General features: G+C 41.3%; 2 protein-coding genes and 1 long non-coding RNA gene across 5 annotated transcripts in view; 2 read left to right on the forward strand and 1 right to left on the reverse strand.

The window, feature by feature from the left end:
* The window catches only part of LOC142107082 (uncharacterized), a 311,806-nt gene that overhangs the window by 138,556 nt on the left and 150,269 nt on the right, over positions 1-22,981 (forward strand). The window lies entirely within an intron of this gene.
* Positions 1-22,981, reverse strand: part of MAD2L2 (mitotic arrest deficient 2 like 2) — a 102,324-nt gene that overhangs the window by 24,562 nt on the left and 54,781 nt on the right. The gene's annotated exons all lie outside the window — the stretch shown is intronic.
* Positions 1-22,981, forward strand: part of DRAXIN (dorsal inhibitory axon guidance protein) — a 48,656-nt gene that overhangs the window by 15,861 nt on the left and 9,814 nt on the right. For 2 of the 3 annotated variants that reach the window (XM_075190228.1, XM_075190227.1), the window contains exons 2-5: positions 11,738-12,178; positions 17,471-17,658; positions 19,481-19,589; positions 21,315-21,392. In XM_075190228.1, the coding sequence (XP_075046329.1) occupies positions 11,755-12,178; positions 17,471-17,658; positions 19,481-19,589; positions 21,315-21,392 (799 nt within the window). In that variant the 5' untranslated portion in view covers positions 11,738-11,754. The remainder of the gene's footprint in view (positions 1-11,737; positions 12,179-17,470; positions 17,659-19,480; positions 19,590-21,314; positions 21,393-22,981) is intronic. The other variant, XM_075190229.1, reaches the window with a different exon arrangement.

The raw sequence follows: 22,981 nt of genomic DNA on the forward strand, positions 1-22,981 counted from the left end.
CCACAAGGCAGCAAAGAACTTAATAACAACATGTCAGTTCCCATCTATTGTATTATATTTTTATTATCTCCACAGAAATATGTATTTGACATGACCAATTCTAACTCATCAGATGATTGCAAAAGTTTATTACACCAACTTCTGTTACTCAGAAGGGTACACCCCATGTGCATGTACAAATCCTTAAATGCATATACTGTTTGAATTATATAGCGGTTTGATTTACATGAAACTGCTCAGAGAAGATTGGTGTATGTTATATCTTTCTATTTATTTATATTTTAGATCCACTGATGGTGTTTTGATAGTTTTATGCCTTTATTTACTTTTAATGGGTATATCCTCCCAAACATTTGTAGCGTTTTTCAATATTTGAAAGCATTTACTGATTTACCTCTGTACCTTCATTCTAGTATTTTGGAAATGCCCCGTTGGGCTGGTAACTCTTGAGTCCTGGCTTTGCCAGTGCTGACTCTGCCAATCATTATTCAGCATACATCCTCTCAGCACTGTTTGCTAGGGTCAGAATCACTAGAACTTGGCAGATAAGAACTAAAGTAGCTATTACAGAGTTTTTAACGTCAGCTTTCAGGTGCCGAACCTAGAGTGACCGATTCGAACTCTAAATATCATCTAATGTCCCAGCCACACGGGCACACACACTTTTCTGCATCATCTGACTTCTTTTAAATTAGCTCTTTAATCTCATTATTGATTTGTTTCAAGGTCCTTCCTGCCCTTTGTATATCGTTACCCTGGCTCTTCTTTTGTCCCTGAAATGGCATCGGGTCCACTCCTCACATCTAGCTATTTCTACATTAATTGTCCGAAGTCTGGACCTGGTCCCTAGGCTCGTCAGAGTCTATCTTATTGGTCTGTCCCCAGGATTAATTCCCTTGTGTTGCCCTGCACTGTTTCTCCTCTTTCCTTGTGCTGAATGTATAGATTGTTTCTCACTATGCCCCAAGGGCTGAGCTTTTTGCCTTTTTCTGCAAGTCTCGTGGAATGAGTTTTTATATGGATGTGGAAGACTCTTTGTTTCCCGCTCACTGATCATAATTCTTATCCCTATCTTATTATATTACTTTGTATCAACATCTCTTTCACAGGGATCTATAATGCTCATCCTCTTAACTATTTGCGCATTTTCTAGGCCATATTCAGGTGTGTAACTTGCAGTGACTGGGAATTATCATTATAACAGTGGTTAGCATTCCTATCTCACAGCGCTTGGGTTATGGATTTCAGTCCGGCCAGGACCCTATCTGTGTGGAGTTTGTATGTTCTCCCAGTGTTTGTGTGTGTTTCCTCCGGGTGCTCCGGTTTTCTCCCACAATCCCAAACCATACTAGTAGGTTAATTAGATTCTGATAAAATGGAGCCAAGTCTGTGTGTGCGGTAGGGAATTTAGATTGTAAGCTCCAGCGGGTCAAGGACTGATGATTGTGACCGATTACGTATTCTCTGGACAGCAGTGTGATATGGTTGACGTGATATAAATAAGCAATAGTTATAATAATCCATCACTATAGTCATGTTTATTCAATCTGACGCAGTTCTGTGAACTACATACACATTCTTTAATTCTCAGTAGTAATCTGATTGATTACTTCTAGCTAATTATATGTGTTGGTGTGCTTCATTAAAAGCATGTTTCCAAATAATTCTCCAGCACACGGAAACATTGCTGACATGTAACGAGCCATGAAACTAAAAATTCACTAATCTTAATGTACAAATTAGGGATCAGATTTTACATAATACCTTTTAACAGGATTTGGTATTGGCTCAAATATTAAACTGCAGAGTCGGTGTATCCCCATTTTAGAATGCTACCTCTCTCCATCCTACATGCTGCTTCAGTAACCTTATACAACGCTACGGCATATGTTAATGCTATATAAAAAATGTGGTAATAATAATTTCACAGCTGCCTAAATAATTTTGGTATAGGGTAACCATATCGGCACGTTTTCTTTTGGGCTCTCTATAGTTTTGTGTCGCCATAGCAGTTGTCATGATTGTAGTGGTACGCCTTTCTTGTGTGTTTGCTATGTAACCTTGTTGCATTTTCATCTTTCCTTCCTCTTGTGATTGGGTGGTGGTGTCATTGTTGCTGTTCCTGCCTGTGAGAATGTGTTATTTTGTGACTCAGATAAGCCTTGTAGCATAGCATAAAAACATACAGCTACTGACCAGCAATTCTGCATTTGTCACATCCATCAACGTCCCCACTATTTATAATAGTACCACACTACCTGCCACACTTATTTGGCCTGTTTGAAATAAGCCGGGTGTCGATGCCCCTCCCCATTGAGTTTCCAATTCATCTGAATGGAATGCTAACGGGGGAGGGGCACGGACAACCATGCGGCTTGGATCAAACAGGCCAAGCGGGAATAGGACATGGAGTGCAGCCTGGGACCTTTAGAATGAGTGTGAACCTCAGTGGTTATGATGAATGGACCATAGCAGGTAAGTAAATGTAATTTTTTTTTATTTTATCTAATAAAATGCCACCCAAATGAAATGTTTTGCTGTGAGTGGAGTTATAATTTCATTATTCCAATATGAAATCTAATATATAGTGGTGTGTTAGGGGCAAATATTTACAACGTTGCTGCAGTATTCAGATATATTTCACCGTCTATATAGAGCAAAGGTTGACAAACTGGCTGCCCAGGTACCCTGAAACTACAAATCCCATCATGCCCTGCCAGTCAAAAGTAGCAAAGAGAGATCCTAACATTTCCTTTACCATAGGATGTTTTTTAGGTCTCGGTACAGAGCACAGTACCACCCAACTTGAAAGTAAGCAATGTGGCAGCTCTCAATTATTGGGGGGTATACGGGTCGTATGTCATACCGCCACTTCTCCTACTGCCTTCATTGTAACACTATCACATTATAGTCACTCACATTCCCATTACATTTGTCATACCGCCACTTCTAAATTTCCACTTTGACCACTGTATATACCATGCATGTATGCATGCATGCATGTATGTATGTATGTATGTGTGTGTGTGTATATATATATATATATATATATATATATATATATATATATATTTATTTATTTATATAAATATATACACACAAACAAATATTGATGTGTGTCTTGTCCTCTGTCTGCCCCCCTATAACATCCACGGTACACTACTGCCATGAGATTCTGCATCCAAGGACACTGTGTGGGGTACAGAAGACCCCACGCCCTCCATTCACCATGTATATATACACAGCCAGATGGATAGACAGCACATTTGTCACACTTCTACCACAATTGTGTAGTAACGGGCTGCCAGCATTATCTGGTCAAGCAGCTTGTGTTATCGAGAAATCTATCTCAGCTGTAGACTTAATTACAAGTGCAATTAATCATCTGCGTGTGACTGGGCATTCATCACCTTTATTATTAAAATGCTGATTTTTGCATATAACACGGCTTTTTTTAATTACATGCAAAAGAGGATTTTCAGATGTTTTCAGGAAGCGTTATTACCCACCGTACATTTGTGGGGAATCCGATGGAGGGGGGGACCAGTTCAGCAGTGGGTGGCATTTCACTTACCATAATAATTGAATAAAACCACATGTATCACAGATGGCGGACCAGAAAATCCATTTACGGACATAGCAGCAGTCTCGCAGTGAAAACATGGGGCTCATTAAGAACTAATGATCTGATGAAACCACATCAACCAATCAGATATCAGCTTTCATTGGTCTGACCTCACTCGCCTGCTAAAAGCTGATATCTGATAGGTTACAGCATACAATCGCTCTTTGAACCAAGTCTTGAAATAAGCCCTACAGTGTAATGCAAGTGACATTATCTTTTACAGTCTACAAGGCAATTCATTTTGTTTAAACATAGATATCTACCATATAACTACTGTGCATTTAGTTTATTTAATAAATGTTGTAGATATTTCAAGATAACTATACTATTTGTTCACAGACTTACACATGGTGGCACAGTGGTTAGCATTTCTGCCCCACAGCACTGCGGTCATGGGTTCAATTCAAAACAAGGTCCTATTTCTATGGAGTTTGTACCACAGTCTAAAAAACATAGTGGTCGGAGAATCGGCTTGTGACAAAATAGACTTGTGTGTGTGGCTGTGGGTGTAGAAGTAAAAATGATCCCTCCTATGGACAAGCTAGTTTGGCTCAGTATTGCCCATAGCAACCAATCAGCAGTTTGCTTTCATTTTCTACACTGCACTACAAAAATGGAAGCTACAATCTTATTGGTTGCTATGGGCAACACCCAGGGAAGGGCTGGCCAATTTTAGCCCGGGGGGGGGGCAATACTCGACGCAGCAGCCTATTTTAAAGGAAAAAAATGCTGGTGACCCAGCCCAAGGTAGCCCACTATGGGACCGGCCCAGGGGGGGCAGATGCCCCCAAGCCCACAGAGGCCCTGGAAATACCACAATCCTCCTGACCGCTTGTTTTCAGAAATGCCCAGGCTTGTATAAAAGACAGGGTCCTCTAGAGATTTGAGAGAGTTTGCAGATCTCAACATTTCTATTCTCAACTAGTCTGGTTCTTTCACCCCACTGACAAACTTTGCTACACAGAGGTAGCCCTGCTCTGATGAGATCGGAAGCCTCTGACTGGGGGGCGCAGGTGAAAGTTTCCCGGGCCATTGGCGGCCCCCGGGCAGACTGTTGCTCATCTATGATCTAAGCTTCTAAAAAGGCAAAGTGGAGGCATTGCCCATAGCAACCAATCAGATTCTAGCTATCATTCTATATGTCTATATTAGGTCTCCTCTTAGTAACAATATCAGAAGTCCACAACTGTCGTTCTTGATGACTTTTAACAAAGCCGTTTTTACAGATCTCCACTGTTTACAACTAGTAAACCAGAACTAAATTAATACTCTAACACCCCTCCCCCAACAAGCAGAAGCACTTGGTGTCCGATGACCCGGACCCCCAATCATAATTATGAGATATTCAGCTCCCACCCCTTATCCCCCAATCCCGATCAACTGTCTTTTTTCGAAAGAAGCAGAAGAATTTTAAATGCTACCGACAAAAAGTTTCCATTTACAAAATTGATAAGGAAAAAACCGAATACAACTTATACAACAGAACATTACTTTTTAGTTTGCTGTTAATCTCTCGCTTTCCTGAGAATGAAGAACCCAAATCCCTGTTTCCCCGATACATAAATCTAGTTAGAGAAAGGGTTAAAGAAAGAGCTGTTCTGTTTCGCTTTATACAAAATGTTTGTGAAGCTATTTTTCTGTTTATATATCAAAGGAACATTGGCTGCTTGTCCCACCATCAAATGTCCTTTGTATTTCTCCGTAGATAAAAACTATCTAAAGAACACCGGTCGGCGGTCATTATCTCGGCCCTTTGTCAGTTGTGCACAAGAGAGAGAGAAAAAAATAATCGTCTTTACACTTTGTTGCCTGTAGTTCTATGGGTCATCTTCTCAAGTCCAGCCATCGTTCATAAAACTCTCTGTAGAGCATGGGAAGAGAGCAGAACAAAGACATATAGAGTCGTTCTCTCACCGCCCCAGCTGCCTCCTTATTACAGCCAATGTTTTCTTGCTCAGCCTCCCAAAAAAACAAAAACCTTTAATATTAGGTCCAGAAAGTGACAATACGACCACCGCAGAGCGAGCGCAGCGTGTGGAAGGATTGGGGAGTATAGCTTTGATGTTTAATGAGAGTTTAATTCCATCTCACTAGGAAGTGGTCTTGCCAAGCCTCTGGTCTCTGAATTTATGGAGAGGAGAGGTAGTTTTTATCCTGGTAATAAGACGGGAAACATCCAAAGACCCCCAAGGTCTGATTTATATAGAACACTTTGGTCTTGGAATGTCTGACATGATGACTGTTCTTAACAAGGCCACTGTGCTAGGACGTGAAGCTAAGTACAAGCAGGATTGGGAATAGACAGAGATATACAATCAGCATCCGATAATCTGCTCTTTATACTGTACGTTATAGGTCGGAGAATTATAGAATTATCTTATCAGTTATTCAATTAGTGCCAGGATATTCTGGGCTGCAATATAGTTGAAACAATCTTTATTGCAGCAATTACCTGCAGCCGTGCATCACTTAGCATTAGTTAGACTATTATCCCATTTTTTCGAGCTGAAATTAATGAGTTTTAGTCGTGATATTCAATGACATCTGCTGCATGAATGTCAACGAGTGCCCCATCAGTATAAAGAATATTGACGTCCTTCGTTAAATGAATTGTGGCATCGCTAAATACTTTAGCACAGGTCAAAGTATCAGCATAAAGTGTTCGTACAGCCAAAACAGTTGGCCAGTCTGTAGTTCTTAGCATGGATTTGTGAGAAGACATTACCAACCAATATTGGACTAATATGCTGCATATTATGTGTATACCGGCCAACAGTTCCGATGTTCGGTGGCCAATGGTTTACTGATTTGGCGTCATTGTAAGATGTCCATGTAGGAGAGAGGTCCTGACTTGCACTAGGTCTTATCCAGTCTGTTGCTACCACTTTGCAGAGCATTGTGTTTGCAGGATTAGCTCAATTTCACAACTGGATCTGAGGAATTCTGTTTTATAGTACAGTGAACGTGTTTTGCTTGATGAAGCTTTTAATGCTGGCTGTATATATTTTAAACAGAGGACCTTGGTAGACATTGTTAGCAGTTTTTTCCAGAGAAAAAAATCTGACTTAAAGACACCGATGAGGTATCTCTGAAGTACATACTGGCATGCAAAACGAACGTATTGTGTGCTTTGTAAGAAACACATAAATTGGGCATACAGATGTCTGTATTCAACAAGATGTAAAGATACGTCTGTCCACTCTGCTCTAACGGATAATACACTGTAGGATTTCATATTCCACATTTGTACAATACATATGTGGAATATAAAGTCAAAAACGAATGCACAGAATATTCAATTTGTGTCACCTGTTAGCAATATAGGGCCTGATTCATTAAGGAAAGTTAAGCAAGAAATTGAGCAAGTTTTCTTACTTAAGTTTTCTCCACAAAAACATATTATAATGCAAGGGGTGCAAATGAGTTTACTATTTTGCACATAAGGAAAATACTGTCTGTTTGTTCATGTAGCACACAAATACTTGACAGCTTATTTGTACACTGAAATTTAAAGTCGATCTCAGACATGACCTACCCCAAATATAAATCTGCCATCACATTTTAAATTTACCTCCCCCTCCAATGCAACATGGTTTTGTCTAATTTTCCGTCCCTCAACCTGTGGAAGTGAAATGGCTAGATGATGTCCAATTTGGCTACCAAGATGTGTGATCAAAATGGACATTGATCCTTTCTCTTGGCGCTCCCAGAATGAACACTTGTGGCCACGTTCCATGCAGTGAAAGCTGTTTATTAACATCTGACCTGTCCACTGGGCCACAGAGAAATTTTTGTAGTTCTCAAGTACCCAGTGAACTTCCAGAGAGTTGATTGTTTTGGCATTAGTGTAATAGGATCCTCACTGCAAACATGTTTTGGGCAGCACGGTGGCTCAGTGGTTAGCACTTCTGCCTCACAGCACTGGGGTCATGAGTTCAATTCCCAGCCATGGCCTTATCTGTGTGGAGTTTGTATGTTCTCCCCGTGTTTGCGTGGGTTTCCTCCGGGTGCTCCGGTTTCCTCCCACACTCCAAAAACATACTAGTATGTTAATTGGCTGCTATCATAATTAACCCTAGTCTCTCTCTCTGTCTGTGTGTAGGGAATTTAGACTGTAAGCTCCACTGGAGAGGGGAGTGATGTGAATTATTACATTTTCTCTGTAAAACGCCCTGTAATACTATGGAAATAACTGTTAATAAATACATTTGTTGTTGTATGGCAGGGACAGTGAAACAAATCCTCCAGGCAGATACAAATCCCTCAAGACGCTGCTCTCCTTTCATTTATCACTCTATAGCACTCACTGTGCAGCATTCAGGCAGATTTTGGGAACAGATTCCGTATTCAATGTAACCTTAAAATGATGGATTTGTTGCATCACTAATGAGCCGTAAAAGTGGGATTTAATAAATCACATATTGAGCAGAAAGTTTAATATTTGATTAAACATTTACATGGGGTGATAAAACATGCGGTAGTTAATGAATTGGCAGTAGGCGTGAGGCGAATGGGTGGGGGCTCATTATGTTACTACTAGAGGAGGGGGGTTCTCTGCGGGGGTCTGCGTGCCAAGAGGCAGCGTTAGCGCCAGCTGGGCAGGCAGAAAGCTGGTAACCACAGCAGCCGTGCAATCCTGGCACCGTACTTTGTACATTAGAGAGCACCCGAGGAGGGGGGGAGGGGTGGTTACTCCCTCCAAAAATTCGAACAGCAGGGAAATAATAAATTGGAGGGAAGGAAATGAAAAGGAAACATCAAAATGATTAATTACTCTAATTTGCATGTGAATCTGGAGCACAATTTATATCAGCACAATTTAGATCAGCTACACCTCCTAAAATCTCCTCTGGATCCTGTAATTCCTAGAGCCACCACCAGGGGGGTTTACACTGGAAATAAAGTTGCTGTTTTAACCCTTGTTTCTCCCATTTTTTCCTTTTGGTTTTACAAAGTATAATGCATTATTTCAGAGACCCCAATACCTCCTTTTATTCTTTGCTTCGTATTGGCATTCACTGGATAAATATGGAGTCCTGAATTCATTCCCAGCATGCACAGCTGACCAAGATAAACATAATTTGGCACAACTAGGCAATAAAGGTGGCACGCTCCCAAGCTGCATAATTTTAGATAACATATTACTCAATGTGTCTTTTCAATTTTCTTTACAGCATCACTATTAGTGTTGTTTGCCTAGAAAGTGCCAACCCGATCTGTAGGAACGCAGCTCTGCCATCCTCCGCGTGCCAAAGTTGGTTACGGTATAAATGGGTTGCAGAGAGAGAGGAGGGTTCCACATTAATAAAGCAAAACGTTATGTTTTACCTTGATCTAAACAGGTCAGTCCCTGGGCTGGATTGAAGTCCGGTGTATCTTGTGTGATTTCACACCGCACCGAAACCAAACATATCTAAATGCAATTGGACGTAATTCGTACCTGCACGCATCTGACACTTACGAGCCAAAGGCGGAACGAGGGGAGGGAGCGGATGAACGTAGGCCAGGTGCATTATGGGTGTGTTAACGCAGATGCGTCAAATTCATATCTTGTGCTTGGTGTAAGTTCGCTTGTTTTCAGTAGTATCTTTTACACCTGCTACAAATCAGGTGTAAATGCCGGATGTTAGTGAGGACCGATGCGGCATAGAATTTTAACAAAAAGTGACACATTGCTAGCAGTTGTTATTTTAATTTATGATCAAATAAAAGTTACGTGTGTTCTGATGTGAAATTATTGTACATACCCACGTGCGTATTCTTCAGACTGAGTACTATGCCAAATCGTCATTTATCTAAGAAAAGCTTATACGGGCGGAACAGCGCAAAAGTTACTCTTTTTAAACGGGTAAATTACGGTCAATTTGCATTTGGACATGAATCAGGTCCCTGGAGGTAAATGTATCAAGCTGAGAGTTTTCCGGCAGGTTTGAAAAACCAATCAGATTCTAGCTATCATTTATTTAGTACATTCTACAAAATGACAGCTATAATCTGATTGGTTGCTGTAGGCAACATCTCCACTTTTCAAACCTGCTGGAAAACTCTCAGCTTGATACATTTACCCCCTGGTGTCTAAGATGCATTCTGCCAATTGTCTCTAATTTATTGGGAATGTCCCTGGTTTTAATTCTTTTCCGAAATAAAAAAAATAATATTTGTGAATGTGAATGTCCGATTTCTGGGTAGTGTTTACCAGTATTCTCCAGAGGTATAGTGAAGGGGCTCAACGCGTTTCGTTCAATCAATGAACTTCATATATATATTACAGTATAACAAGGACGAGCCCTCAGTGAAACGTAATCCCAATGGATAAAACAGAAGCCGATTTGTCATTAATACTGAGCTCCGGATTTGTAGTGAGGGTGTAAGTGGCAGCAGAGTAAGATGACCCCACTTGTATTACAGCGCTCAGTCCAACACGGCAGCATCATGTCACTACACAGAGGCCAAGCGCACAGTATCCTGTTTCTGTCTGTTATTACACCGGCACCTCTGATCGATAGTGAGCGCAGGGATAGAGCAGACTGACGTCCAATAACAAACACAACTTCCCAGGCACCTTTTGATGCTATTTAAAGTTCTTCCAGGTGTTTAAGAAACTCTGGAGGTCAGATAAATGCAGAAAAAAAAAAAGTTTTGAGGAAGAGGTTTCTCAAACAGTCCTGTTTTAGGGGATCTGTTGGACTGTTGTTGGCACAGGTTGATCTTCAGGCTGAGATGAAGGGTTAACAACCTAGCATATCATCATCATCATTTATTTATTTATATAGCTCCACTAATTCTGCAGCGCTGTACAGAGAACTCACTCACATCAGTCCCTGCCCCACCGGAGCTTACAGTCTAATGCCCTAATATAGACACACACTCACACACAGACATCTTATGAATGAATAAATAACTAATAATAATATATTTACCAAATGGCCATCAGAACAGTTTCAATCGATTAACAGGTAATCATTGTTGAAATAATCTATCGGTAATCATCTGAGAAATGATCTACCGGGTAGGAAAAAACCCCTAGAACTCCCTTACAGGTACATTTTAACCCTGCTCTTGGCGTGTAAATCCGCTATTGGATATTAAGATCATTGCATGTGGATTTCTGAACCAACTGACTCAGTCCAGTTACTTTTCTGACTTCTGCCATATATATTAAATTCTGATTAACATCTAGTTTGTATCACTAAGGAGCATTGCAGGTACTGAGTGATAGGCTTGCAGTCTTCTTGATAACAGAAAAGATCTATTCCGATTGGTTCATTTAAATGACTTCCCATAATGCCTTTTCTATAAAACTGGGTCTTTGCATATTGCTGTTTGTAACATCCGGGGGTCGGCGGTGATTGTCCCAAGACACTTTCCTGTTGTTTTATCACAGATTCCGTAGTGCCTGACATACATGAAGGCACATAACAGGTGTATGGGTACAATTAAAGCAGAATAGCAAATGCACACGGTACACGGATAAAGGACAGACAAGGGATATACGGTAGAGAGTTACCTGCCTGTGAGAGCTTATGTTGTAGGGCGAGTGGGGAGGGCGACACAGTAGAATCAAGTGGGACGGCTTAGTTCGGGGTATGTCCTTTAAGTACAAGGAGGAAATCTGGTGGTGAGTACTTACTAGTTCTCCTGAAACATCACAACAGCCAATAATGTGCCTGATGGCAGAATATTTTCTCAGGATTAAATGTGGAAACATTAAATCCAAGTATCCCTGTATCTTTGATCCAGAAACACAAGACACTCTCCAATAATAAAGTAGAAACTTTTCAAATACTATAACATTTCATGTAGAATTAAGCTCATCTTAGATGAACCATTCTACGTCAATTGGTGAATCTGCCTTTCCTGCCTTCCTTCCACATCAGATAATATCCACTGATTAAAGAATGAGTTATTTCAATTTCTGTACAAAGCAGAAAATGAATATTGCCTGGCATCGAGTCCTTCCGAATGTAATCTGTCCATTCATTCTGAGTTCTCACCGAGGATCTCTTTCCGAGAGGCAGTAATAAGCTTGTAATGAATTTGCAATTTGTTAGAAAACCAGATGCTCCTCTTTTGTCTCTGTTAATCGCTCTCGTCTCTTGATATTTCTTACAGGTGCGAAGTTTAGAAGAATGCGGCCTCTTTTCAGCAGCCTCACCCAGATCTGCCTGGTGTCGTTCGTAATTATGAATCACGTGATGTGTGTGAGCGCGTTCGAGCCCAGAGCCAAGCGTAAGAGAATTTCGGAGAACAAGTACAATGAGGACCCCTGGGCTCATGAACATCAGGACCAGCCGCCCAGGAGGTCAGGGGTGGACGTAAAGGACGGGGTTCATGGTGGGATGTTATCTTTTATGGCCGGAGAGGAAGTTATGGGTTCCCCGATCCAAGTGGAGACCGGGAATCTTGGGCAGCCAACTGTTCGCAAACCAGAGGAATTCCAAAGTTTTGATTTCCCTTATAAAGAGAGAGAAAATCACCCGCCCGGGGTTAACACCAAGCGAAAGAAGCACAACAGAGAGCAGAGGAAGTTCAACCAGAGGAAGCACCACCGAGGTATTATCAGTTATATTATTATTCTCCCAGAAAAGCGGGAGTCTCCCGGACATTCCGGGAGAGTAGGCAACTATGCGTTAAAGAAAAGCAGCTAATGAATCTAGAGGCTGAAGTGTCTTTTACATTTCTGTCTCCATTACTGAAGTCATGTTGTCTTACCTTTGATTAAATCTTGGTCTCCATGAAAATGGCCACCTCCATAGGCATCAATACATGGACATAGGACACAATTTCTGAACTGTGTCATCATTCCACAGATGGCGAAGCCAACCACGTCTTGTACTGGCTCAGCCTCAGGGAGAATGGCAGACTCTTCAGGGATTGAGGGAGATCACCCCTATTTCAGGGAGTCTCCCTGACATTCAGGGAGAGTTGGCAAGTATGATATAAACAGGGAAACAAAGTGACTCCCCAAGCTAACAATACAGGAACATGCAATAGAGCAGAAGGTGAGTGAGCCTGCTGCCTAAAGCTTGCAATCTAAAGGCAATACTTGAAAGAAATAAAGCACTGTTGGGTTGCTTTCATTTACTATGACCCTTAGCAACCTATCAGGTGGTGGCTTTCAATTTGTAAATGACAGCAGCCATCTGATTGGTTGCCATGGGTTACAGCCCATTTCTGCACATTATATATTATATATATACCCTGTGACTTAAATTCAGGCACAATGACCCTCATTTAGAGTTCAACACATTGTTTCTCAAAAGGTACGCACAAAAAGCGTACTTACATGTGTACGTTTAGTTTGACGTATCTCAAGGTGTATCCGACTCAAAAACAGTGGTACACCCCACAATAGCGCTGAGATATGTTAGTAGTAAATGCCACAGTCACATTCCTGTCTGAACACAATTCTACAAATGGTCGAGCGACCCATCTAAATTAAGACGTTTTTGAACAAAAAGCAGAAGGTGGCGTTCACCTACGTAAATGCACATTAGCACAAGGATTATGGACTTTTATAACCTCCCCTCTAGAAGATCCCAGAGGGGAGGTCATGTGACAAGTGCAGGAGGGGGCTTGGGGTACCATGCCCCGCCCCCTGCAATGTGATGCTGAAATTCATGGTGTAGCTAAGCGGGAAAGAGGCCTTATGTTGCGAAATGCGTCATTAAGCCCCGCCTTCACCAGAATCCATTGTGGGGTGCCTACTTTCCTAGGAGTTCCAGAGAACTCCTAGAGATTTAGGAGCCTCCCAGAAATTCCAGGAGAGTAACAAAGAGTGCCCCAACATGACCCTTTTCACCTGGTACAAAAACGCGTTGCATCCAGAATTCCCTAGAGATGGACATAAAATTGAACCCTTTGCTTTCACACAAGTCTGTGCCTGTACGCTTGCGTTTTTATGTCATCTGGTGACACGTGTAAAGTAAATTAGAGTGCATAGAAGCGCCTGGAGAAAATTTATGAAAGTTGTCATTAACACGTAAACTTGCACCAGGCTTATGGACACGGAGAAAGATACCCCTCCCAAAAGGTGCATCTATGGATCCTTGCAGCGCTAAATAAGAGGCGCTCTAAGGGGTGCACTTGTCTTATATCTGCCCGCCCATAATGTACTGCACCTACATGTAAATGTCCCTCGATGCATCTCTCCAGATGCAAGGGGCTACAAGTGTAAGATACATCTATATACAGTGACATGCAGTGTCCTCCTGTCAGAGTCATAGAGGCAACCACACAGGTGTTAGGTCCTACCTCCTTAAATCATACTTGCCTACCGCTGTTTCCCCTCTGGGACGGAAGGGAGTGTGGTCACACAATCGGGTCATTGTAGCCCTGTGACGTAGAATAATATCTAAGGACAATATACAAATGATTAAATTTTTGTAATATCTTGTGTATATGTTTATTGAACAGCAAAATCTATTTTTTTATTGTCAATTTCTGTTTCAGTTTTTACAGACAATAAAAAAAAACATGTCCCTCTAAATCTCCCCTCCCCCCATCTCCTATGAGCTATAATTATCACAACCCTTCTAATATTACACTCCAAAATAATGAAGAAATGTCACGGGGTCCCTTGCGCCCCACAATCCAATCCATCTCTCTTCGTTATGTGACAAAACACTGTTGCATAAACATTTAGTTTATGGGCCCGGCGCTTGCTGACATTTAAACACACGAGATTACAAGACATCACACGTAGTAAGTTTCTTCGCCAGCCCGTCGCTGATTGTAAATGGCAGAGACGTCAGTTGTAATTCATGGTGGGCGCGATTTATTTCCTTCCAATGTGGCGTTATAGTGCATCTGTCGTAGCAGGGAGCCGACATTCCCGATAATGGTTTTTACCCGTCTAGAGCAGTAAAAGCTGACAAATGGGTAAATATATAAGGAGGGGGGGAAAACTCAGTGTTTGACACCAGGGAGCACTTTCGGTGTGAATCTGTGTTGGCTTGGAAACCATTGGGGGATTCTCTCTGTAAATCTCAATAAATACACCACTTCCTCCAGTTCTCTGTGGACCCATGGAGATACTAAAAATTGTTTTTGTTAGTGTATTTGCAGTCAACAAAATCACCCAGAAATAGGCAGTGCTCCATCAACACGATCAATTATTAACCCAAAGGGCTCTTGCACACAGGCATTGAAAAACGATGCTAGTTAAAGTATAGACAGAGCCTTGCCCTTTGTCCTTGGTTTATCAGACATCAGAAGATTCCTTGCAGAATAATATACTATAGACTTAGTCGTTTTCCAAGCACTAACGCTTCTGTGCGCTACAGACAGCATGATACCTGACGCAAAGTACTATTGGCATGAAAGTACGTTGATTAGACATTGAGACCGCTCATTACACACTTTAAAATAACGCTGGTTTGTATGAGGCCCTGTACTCAAAGTGATTTGGAAGTAATTTTCACCACTGCAAAGAATCTAATCCTGAAGATAAAGATTTCTAATAGATGTTTTACTGTCAGCCCTGTGCATCAAAGAGAGGTTTATAGACCCCTAGAGTGAGATTATCTGACTCGGTAAACTGCTTGGCCCTTACAATGAGTGGCTTAGTCTACACTTCTCCCGAATTTAGTGTCTAACATTATTGCATCAAATAATATTGAGCAATTCAGTTCTGACAATAAATGTTGGGTTTTTTTTCACCTTAATTGCAGTGATGTTGCCTCTATATCAACACGAGACTCTTTAGGAACCGTGTGCTCCTCCAGGCTCATGTTTAAGGGTTTATTATCCAAGATTTGCTTACTACAATATAACGAGAAATTGGAATTCATTAAGGGAATACTCGGTCGCAGAGCACTAATCCTCACCACCAGAGGCATCTTTCCTGCCTGGTTGGGTTTCCTTAAAACTTATGTTCTCAACTCTTTGGATGATAGTAGTCAGTGAATTCAGGAACAGAACCACCCAGTGGGGAGCTTTAATTTAGATAAATGCATGCAATTACATACATATGAACAGCTAGGTTGTAATCGCTGACATCCCACCGCAGACACCACAAGAGGCTGGTGCAACAAAGCGTTATACACAATTAAAGGAATACACCACCAGTAAAATTCAGGGGGCTGCATTTATGCATTCCATTGTTCAGTGTAGATGGGTAATTTAAGTTAAGGCAAATGCCCCACTGAACTGTCTTTTTTTGCAACAAAGGGCAGTTTGCCTCCAGAAGATGGGGGTGATTCAGATGCTAAGTAAAATCATGTTTATTTATTTAATTTTGAAATACAATCTTTTCTTAGAATTGTACTCAGTTAGAAAATGAAAAAAAAACAAGCAAAACAATGAAACCCAAGATAAAAAGAAAACAAAAATATAAAAGTACTAGTGTTTAATACATCAATTAATGGAGAGACGATTCACAGAGGGGAACACACCAGGGAAGAGGGATTTACAGATATTTACCATGAGAAATGTTACAGACTCACGATTTTGGCTGGATAGTAACTAATATTTGACGTGCGGATTGTAAAATATTCACTAAAGGCTCCGTGCGTCAAATTGAATGAAACAAAAACACAAGGTCTAAAACCACATTTGCTACCTAATTGTATGCTACTTCCACACTTCATCATGTTGTACTCCACTTGTGTACAATTGTTTTAATCAAATCCCCATATTCCCCAACCTACTGGATTTTTGTATCCCTGGCTGAAAATATTAAGCTGTTATTCCTATATATATATATATGCTCTCCTGTTCATAAATTATAGGAAGTAGTTGATATCTCTGAGGCATGAGGCACAGTGAATTGTGCCTCAATGATGTCACTATTTCCTAGTAAATTGGCTACATTCACATGATTATTGCACACCTCCCAAAAATCGTGTAATCGGGAGAAACTAAGCCCCACCCAGAAACACCCACTTTAGGAAGAAACTCTACCCACTTTCTTTTAATCCACATCCCTTTTGAAATCTACAAATCGGGAGAGCTGGGAGGTCTTTCTCCAACATTTGTCTCAGTCTGTATCCACTGTGTGGAAACAGTCAAATGTCTTTAAGATCTTTGCTGAAAACAAGGTAAAGGGGAGGGGTCAAAGTGGGTGGAATAGACTTCAGTTTGGATAGGTCATACACATATATAATTTATTATAGGGAGTTAAATAAAAATGAACTCTCATTTGATTCTGTTGTAGATAGGTAAAAGAAGGCTCCGTTATCTTAATAAACACAGAAAAGCTTGCTGGATAATTCTAGAAAAATATTTAAACCAAACTTATACATAGGCTATAGACTATCTCTGTAAGAAAATATGGAAAGGTTCAAAATAATTCTAAAGCCAAATTAGAATCCCCAACGTCACTCATTGGTTTGTACATGCTCGATTGCAATGTTTACATTGTTCTATCAATCTGTCTTCGCTTACCAAGGCCTTAATCTACTAGGCAAATGTTTTACCCTTTAATGCAATGCAGATCAATTCAGCTATGTCCCTTGGTTACACTTGTATATACAGATAACTTTTGTGTTGTACCCAAGGGCAATAGAATGGAAATGATCGATGCATTTAGGAAGCGTTGCAGGAGCGCATGTACAAACCAATAAATTAAAGTTGTTTAAAGGAGGAAAAGTCTTTTAAGGTATATGTGTAGGTTTAACGCTCTAGGTGATTTCCACGGGTTTGCACGGGTTTGGCTGGCTAAGCTCTGTACACGTTACATGATTAATATCTACTTCTTTCCACGTGTAGATCACTCTAGGTCACTGCAGGTGGATAAATCTGGAAGATGTTGATATGATGAAGATGCAGGGCCTTTGTACGTGTTTGACAGTATATATCTACAAGGGACGGTTTGCTTTTTGATCTCTACCAATGTTTTCCCAGGCAGAGGCTTTGAAGCTGAGCCCAGTGGCCTTTTCAAAGAAGATTTAAGCCTTCGGGAGCCCACCCACCTAGCACACGTGGAGATGTCCTCGAGCGTATCTGCTACCGGGTCTCCACCAGCCGCAACCAAGTCGATGTCTATTAACGAACGTCCGACAGCTGTGGTGGAGCCGCAGCGCCGTGTAAAGGTAATTATCGATTTCCAGCGGTGATCAATAAGTCTACCTATTCCTTTATACGCCCGCTACCTAGCATTGGCTTCCCTGATACACCTTTATCTGTTCACGGAGCGTGTCTCTCTGTATCTGTCATGGGCTAATTAAGGATAATCTGGTACGGAGGACAAGCTGGTAAGAGGAGGTGGATTAATATTGAAAACCCTTTCTCCAGGCGATATCAGTGTGGGGTTGATGATGCCTTTGAAAGATAAAATCCTTTGTTGTTACGGGTCAAGTCTGAGGCCCAACACCCAGCGTGTCACCACTGACAAATCCATCTGTCTACCCAGAGATACAACAGCCCCTCGGTAGCACACGGACGTCTGATATGAAGCACAGCGATAATTTATTAAAGAGAGATTATATTGGTTTGCTTTTTTTGTTTTTCATTTGTAATGCGGGAACCCCAATAGTGAAAACAGACAGGTTCCTCTAATGCTGGGAAGATGCAAGTCGCAGGGAATGTACTAAAATAATTGTCTTCTCCCAGCTCTCTACTAGAGGTAGGGAAAACAGATCAAAAATGAATTAGTTTAAGTTTAGAAAATCCATAATTTTGATATCATATTTGTAATATTTTCGTTTTTATTTTCACAACAACAATTCTGCAACAATGCCATTAATGTAATGGTGTTTTTAGCTACTAACCATCTGTGTGATTGCACACATCGGCTTTTAAGAGGGGCTACCTCCCTTTTGGTGTTTATGCCTCCAACAGTCCTGAATTTCAGCAGCCGAAAGAGTTGGGGCTTAATGATTTAGGGGAGAGGTTTGGGTTAAATGCCAGCATGGCTAGGTAGACCTGAGATTCTGGCTGTTAGTATATCAGAGGCATGGATGGGTGAGTTGGTCTGACCAATGTTTGTCCCTGTTTTATTTTCCCTGGAATGTTGGGAGATAAGTATGACTTCCCCTATAATGACCTTGCACATAGACATCTGCATTAATATATAGTGAACGTCAGGTGATCTGATCACAATACTTGTACGCTCGGGCATTATTTAAAACACACGTTGGACAATGAAGGCGGCATGCACAGATTTGCTCCATCCATGCCTTTTCCATAGCGCTCTTTCCTGCTTCCAATGGATTGGCGCGGTGCAAACAAACATATGTTGCGCTTAGCGCACACCTACTTAACCAACGGGAGTATCACCTGGCAATAGGACTTTTTTACCGTTTTTCCCAATACATGAAAGGGTTACTGCTGGCAATAGTAGTGTAATCACCGGCGATGACGAAGTCTATTTAATAAACGTTATCTAGCAGAATTCTGTGTGTGCCGGCAATATCGCCATTTCGGCACGCCTAGTTAACATCATACATACATGAAGACACCACACTTAGAGGTAGATTTATCCAACATTCTAACACGGAAAAGTGGATGTGTAGTCCACAGCAACCAATCAGATTCTAGCTATCATTTATCTAGATATGATCGCTAGAATCTGATTGGTTGCTGTGGGAACACCTCCACTTTTCCTGTTTAGAATGTTGGATAAATCTACCCCTAATTGTTTTACTGTGCGCTGCTCCAAGTTGTCGCAAATTACCCAAGTATATTTACAAGGTTAAATGATGAGTTAACGCTCAGGATAACGTTGGCTGCAAAGTGAACAGACCTCCTATGCGCTCCCCTGTGTACGATACAGGTCCAAGCAGTTTCATGACAGCAGAATTTTAGAAATGGCCACAGCAGGGAACCAACACAAATAATACAGCAGTATTTGTTCCATGTGAGATTAATTCTGGTGTTTGCGGTGCGCAGAGACTGAACTTTGGTGTTTTGTAGCCTCATGGGAAGAAAGGAGGTGACGTGATGCCAACACTAGACATGACCCTGTTTGACTGGACAGATTATGAAGACATGAAGCCGGACACGTGGCCCTCGGCTAAGAAAGGTAATTACTGGGACAGCGGTGGCGTTGTCAGGAGATGGAAGGAGGTTTTCAAAACCAGCTGCACCACAATCTTCATATTTACATACCATGATGTGACACAGACATATAAATATCCAACCTTATAGCTGCTATTATAGCTACCATACAATAATTGATAACTTACTAAGGGGTAGATTTATCAAACCGTCTAAAAAGGAAAAGTGGAGGTGTTGCCAATAGCAACCAATCAGATTCTAGCTCTCATATTCTAGAATTATAATATTCTAGATAAATAATAGCTAGAATCTGATTGTTTGCTATAAGAGATGAGCTAATCCGAGCCCACCCGAACAGTGCGGATCCGAACGGGATCCGAGCACTGTTCGGATATTTCCGGCGGGCAAAAAAATGAAAACGAGGCTCTGTCGTCCAATTCTCGCGTCGAATCTCGCGAGGGGTGGGAGGGTGGGCCCAGAACAATTCCATCTTGTACCTCTTTTTTTGGCATTATGTGCTCAAGCTACCTCAGTGCAACCTTTTGGCCTAAAAACAATATTGTGAGGTGTTCAGAATAGACTGGAAATTAGTGGAAATGATTGTTATTGAATGTTATTGAGGTTAATAATAGCGTAGGAGTGAAAAAAAACCCACAAAACTGGTTTTTAGCACTTTTTATGTTTTTTTCGAAATAAATCCGAATCCAAAACCTTAAATCCGAACCAAAACCTTTCGTCAGGTGTTTTGCGAAACAAATCCGAACCCAAAACCTCAAGCAAATCCGAATCCAAAACACAAAACACGAGACACCAAAAGTGGCCGGTGCACATCCCTAGTTGCTATGGGTAACACCTATATTTTTCCGTTTTTAGAAGGTCCTATAATGTGTTTGTAAGGCTGGGTACACAGTACAGGTTTTTCACCCGATTATCGGGCCAATCACACAATAAACAAGCATTCGGCCCGATATCCCATTAGTGGAACGATAATCATTTATTGTTGGAGCCAACAATGAATGATTATCGTTCCAAAGCACTTCATATTGTTTGATTTTTAAACCAGAGTAAAAATCTCGTACAACCTAGGAACAATGTCGTTCCAATCCTGCAGTGTCTATGCACTCAGTACCGGCAGTGTCCATAGATCTCTATGGAGTGTGCAGAGTCAGGATCTTTTCAGCCGATGGTTATGACAGATGAAGAGCACAGATCTGACGGTAAAACTTGTAAGACGTGTATAGTGTGTACACAGGAATCGGCTGCTGATCAGGACATTTTTTTTTCAGCCGTTGGTAACATCACTAACAATATCGCATCGGGAGAAATGTTCTGTAATGTGTACCCAGCCTAAGGGTCTAATTAATAACATTGGAAGAATGGTTTGTTCCATTCCAATTATGTTTTAATGGTCAACAAATGACAAATAAAGAAGTGAAATATGCTTAATCCCCTCTACTTTTTTTTATATTGTTTTATTACTGGAATATGCAATCGCTGGCTTTAACTGCAAGCAAGTAATCTCGGTTCCCTTGTTTCCCAGGAGAAATAATTCAATTGCGCAAGACAGCTATTGCTGCCCCCCCAATGCAACATACTGCTAACATCACATTGATTGACAGTCCCAGCGCTATCACCTGCTGTTGTTAGAGTGTCATTGTTATGAAGTGATGTTGGGGAGAGGGGACCAGTCCACAGCAGGGAAAAGAACACACATGACCTACAAAGTACATTGTCTGCTTGTTATGTTTAACAGGTAAACAAAGAGAAAAGATCAATGCCACCTCATTGGCTGAGGAGCCGTGTGACCATCACCTTGACTGTCTCCCAGGTAAGAGCAGTGTGTATGATGAACGAACGTGTTGCCTCAAGTGTGTATGACCAATCCACTAAGAGATTCTTCTTCTTGTTTACTGGGTGGGGTTTAAAGGGACACTATCGCCAAAGTAAAGAAAATATCCTGATGCTTTCCTATACCTGCAGGCCTGTTGTAATGAAAAACAATCTGTGCTTCACTCATAGGCAAACCGAGGTGGGGTTCCTAGTTCCTGGAACCCCCCCTCCAAGCCTGGGGCACTGTATAATTGAGGTGGCTGGACCCTGTCCCCGCTTCACACAACTCTGCTTGAAAAGGGAGAACTGCGTGCACCTAACAGTAGTGCACACAGCATTGCCCATGTATATTATGGGGATAGGAAGAGTTGGAGAGCAGCCAAGCACTGTCTAAAAGTATAGCCACGCCCCTATGAATACTGGTCATGCCCACTGGCGGCGTGGTGTGAAAACCCCCCCTCTACAAATCCTGCGGTTGCCCCTGTCATTGTATAGCTGTTTACATAGCTGGCTGCCTATGTCTGTTATCCTCAATGCCTCCCTTCACAGCTGCCGCAATACAATTTGAAAAAGACGCCATTAGCCATCTGTGTTTAAAGAACACGTAGATCAGTATAAAGTAAAAAAAAACTAATTTTACATACTGACAGAAGATACTGCTCTTTGCCTTAGCTGTGCTATATCCTTCAGAATTAGGCAACCTCTAGTTATTTAGCTGCTGTGGAACTACAAGTCCCAGCACTTTTGGAATACTGGGGAACTTGTAGTTCTACAATAAACAGGAGAGCCACAAGGTGCTTCTGTTGTATCCCCCCCTTTTGTTTTTTAAAGAAAGGTTTTATTGAATGAGGGGTGTGAGGAGGATGTGTATTTTGATCTGTTAAAGTCTATATCTGCAGCCCCCCCTCCCGCCATCATAATTATACCCAGCTCCCAGGTCAGCGTAGTACTGGTGCCTCTATTCCAGTTTGGGTGTTGGGGTTCTGGGTAATGAATGCATGGAAGGTAGAACCCATTATGCCCCCTGTCCATTATGCCATTATTTTTTTTTAAATAAACTCACAAAGTCGTTTCAATAAATACATCTTAATTTAACTAAATACTCACACTCCGCACCGCCTGTGTCCAAATAACTCTTCATTGAACAAGTACATGAATAAAACGTAACTCCTCTGTTCTTGTGACAGGAGGTGGTCTGTGAGCTGAGGGATGAGCACTGAGCCTAATACGCTGTACTATAATACACCTCTGGATGATATATTGCATCAATTAGAAGTTATGCAGCCGTAGGCAGCAACTGAACAAGCCCATAACCGTTATATAAATAGAAATGAATTAGAATGTCAGAGAATAGCTTGGAATGTTCATTATGTCTGAGAATAGCAATAAGACTGTTGTATCTTCCTTAATGGCGGAATTTGCACAGTCATTTAAATAATTTAAATTATCAAAGTTGATTATACAGAAGTAGGGTCAGACAAGGATTACTCCTCAGTTACACAGCAGCCCCTGTGTAATATGGACAGACAGGGTTACTCCTCAGTTACACAGCAGCACCTGTGTTATATGAACAGACAGGGTTACTCC

The sequence above is a fragment of the Mixophyes fleayi genome, chromosome 11, assembly GCF_038048845.1.
Source record: "Mixophyes fleayi isolate aMixFle1 chromosome 11, aMixFle1.hap1, whole genome shotgun sequence".
Taxonomy (NCBI): domain Eukaryota; kingdom Metazoa; phylum Chordata; class Amphibia; order Anura; family Limnodynastidae; genus Mixophyes; species Mixophyes fleayi.